We start from the raw sequence: 2,716 nt of genomic DNA, 5'->3' as shown, positions 1-2,716 counted from the left end.
AATTTTTTTCCTTTTTTTTTTTTTTTTTTTTTTTTTTTTTTTTTTTTTTTTTTTTGCGGTACGTGAGCCTCTCACTGTTGTGGTCTCTCCTGCTGTGGAGCACAGGCTCCGGACGCGCAGGCTCAGCGGCCATGGCTCACGGGCCCAGCCGCTCTGTGGCATGTGGGATCTTCCCGGACCGGGGCATGAACCTGTGTCCCCTGCATTGGCAGGCGGACTCTCAACCACTGCGCCACCAGGGAAGCCCACCATTCATATCTTTTAGAAAGAAAACATTATCTGTTGGCAGATTTGTGACATAAGCATATACTGTTTTCCTGAATTTTTCAGCTTCTCTGTATGTCCTTTAAATGTCCTTCTACAGCATGGTTTTAATGGCTGGACAGTAATATGTCATACTGGTGTAGTGTAAAACTGGTCAAGTCAGTGGATGTGGAATTGTTTCCAGATTATCAGCAATCTTACACATATCTTTATGCCCATCTCTGATTATTTTCTTATGATAAATTCCTATAAGTGGGATTTGCAGGTTAGAGTATGAACTTATTTAAAGCTTTAACTGTGCTTAGTCTTTTACTATGGTAGTACTTTCTATGCTCTGATATTTTCCTCTTAGCAGGAGATGGTGGGGCAGGCCTGGAGGTGGGTCCTTCTGATTCCAGCCTTGAGCCCAGCCCCCCTGGACTCACTGTCTCTTCTCCCTGAGTTGGAAGTGCTGATTAACTTCAGACTCATCGTTGTCTCTCGGGGCTGAGGTGTTTTAGCCCTTATGGCCAGACTGGGCTTGGCTTGGCTGGGAGCAGGGTGGCCTCCGGGCAGGGATTGGTGAGCTCAGCCGGGCAGAGCTGTGCCCAGTGAGCTCACTGCCTCCAGAAGCCATGGCTGCCTTTCCCAGACCCTGCCTCCCAGCCTGAGCCTGTAGCTCAGAACTGGCAGTCCTGCCTGCAGTGTGGGAGAATAAGCCTGCCCATATGATCTTCTGTTCTCAAGTCTTGTTCTTCATGCCCATCCCCCACCGTCAACATCTGGTTCCTGGAAAACCTTATAATTACCCGGAGGGAGACAGGACAGCCCCAGACAGCAATACGTTGTTTTCACCTCTTTCTTTCAGAGTTCTTTCCCCTGAAATGGGGAGAGGGGGAGGCAGGGAGACATGCTAACCATGTGGCTTTTTCTGGAAGCATTTTTTTCCCCTGGATTGTAAACTCATAGAGTCCCTGACCATGCAGCCGTGAGGAAGACAGGGTTGCAGCATCTTGGTCCCTGGGTCCCCAGGCAGGGCTGGAAGTGTGTGTTTGAGCCTGAGGTCATGAGAGTAGGTGGCTATGGGTCCTGCTGCTCTGGGGAAGAGGCCAGAGAAGGAATGGCCTTGGACTTCCCCTACTAATTCTCAGCTTATGAGCACAACTGAAGCCTCTGAATCAGCATGGGAGGGCCTGGCCTCCACCTGGAGTCCTGAGATCGCAGGAGGTATATATCTTGCTTTACAACTAGGGCTTGGAGTCCCCAAACAGCTTCCTTAGGTGCTTCTGTGCTCAGGGGCTCTCCCAGGCTCCAGGCTGTGGTCTTGAGCACCACAATTGGGGAACTCATGCCCTGAGCTCATTGTGGGTCTGAGTGGTAGGAGTGCCCTAGTAAGCAGAGCAAGGCCCAGTGTGGTCTCTCAGGGGAACCATGCCGGGCTTATGCAGCCCCACCTCAATACTGACCTTGGTCAGATGATTCTCCAGTTCCTAATCTTGGTGTGGGGACAGCACCAAACACCTCCAGGACTGTCATCATCACCTTTCTGGATGATAAGGGCCAGTGGTCAGTAATGAGTGGCCAGCTGGGCTCTCTGAGTTGACCATTTCTGTCCCTTGGGCTGTTCAACCTGAGATGGAGGCTAGGAATCTGTGATCACCTGGCCAGACTAATGATCCTGGATCAAGGTTTTCCATGTGATTTGTTTTCCACTGAGTGGTCAGCAAGTCCTCCCGGAGTCCTTTCCTGTGTCTCTGTCAGTTACCCTCACTGTCCTCTTTTCCTTCTATCTCCACGCCAAGACTCTCAGATTCCCACGTGTTAATTAGTGTTAGGGGGCCTTTCTCTTCGGTTCCAAATGAGCAGCACAGGCAGTTGGTACAGTGAGGAGTGAGAAAGGGGAGTTCTCCCTGGACTGGAGCCATCAAGGAGGGCTTCCTGGAGGAAGGGGAAACAGCCTTTGAGGGATGGGGCAGGGAGATTGCACTAACCAGAGACCCTCCGGTGGGTGCCTGTCTGGTTCCAGGTGGAATTCTATCCCTGGGTCAAGGTAACCTTTTGTTCTCACTCTCTCCTTTGGAAGGCTTTATTGCCAACCTGTCAGTGCAGCGACAGTTCTTTCCCACTGATGAAGATGAAACAGGAGCCGCCAAGGCCTTGATGAGACTTCAGGACACATACAAACTGGACCCAGACACAATTTCCAAAGGGGAGCTTCCAGGTAACTCACCACTCCATACAAAGCCTGTCCAGCCTGTGTGTCTACTGTGGTGTATGGACAAGGATGGAGCCACTGCTGACTCATGGTCTCTACGCTCAGGCTCACCACGACCTCTGGCTGTAGTTCTTTCTTGGGTTTCCAGTTGGTGTCAGTCCTCTATTCCCATGACAGCTGTCTCCCCTCAGCCCCTGCCCCACCACCTCCCTCCAGTATTAGCCCAGGCCTGTCCTCTCTCAGCTCAGAGAATGCCGA

The 2,716-nt window shown here is 51.3% G+C and overlaps 1 protein-coding gene across 3 annotated transcripts in view; it reads left to right on the top strand.

Moving 5' to 3' along the window:
- The window catches only part of P4HA2 (prolyl 4-hydroxylase subunit alpha 2), a 42,788-nt gene that overhangs the window by 11,949 nt on the left and 28,123 nt on the right, over window positions 1–2,716 (top strand). For all 3 annotated transcript variants that reach the window (XM_007461324.1, XM_007461326.1, XM_007461325.1), the window contains one exon: window positions 2,327–2,464. In XM_007461324.1, the coding sequence (XP_007461386.1) occupies window positions 2,327–2,464 (138 nt within the window). The remainder of the gene's footprint in view (window positions 1–2,326; window positions 2,465–2,716) is intronic.

This window comes from Lipotes vexillifer, unplaced genomic scaffold, assembly GCF_000442215.2.
Source record: "Lipotes vexillifer unplaced genomic scaffold, Lipotes_vexillifer_v1.1 scaffold217, whole genome shotgun sequence".
NCBI lineage: Eukaryota > Metazoa > Chordata > Mammalia > Artiodactyla > Lipotidae > Lipotes > Lipotes vexillifer.
This window is presented reverse-complemented; position numbering and strand designations above follow the sequence as displayed.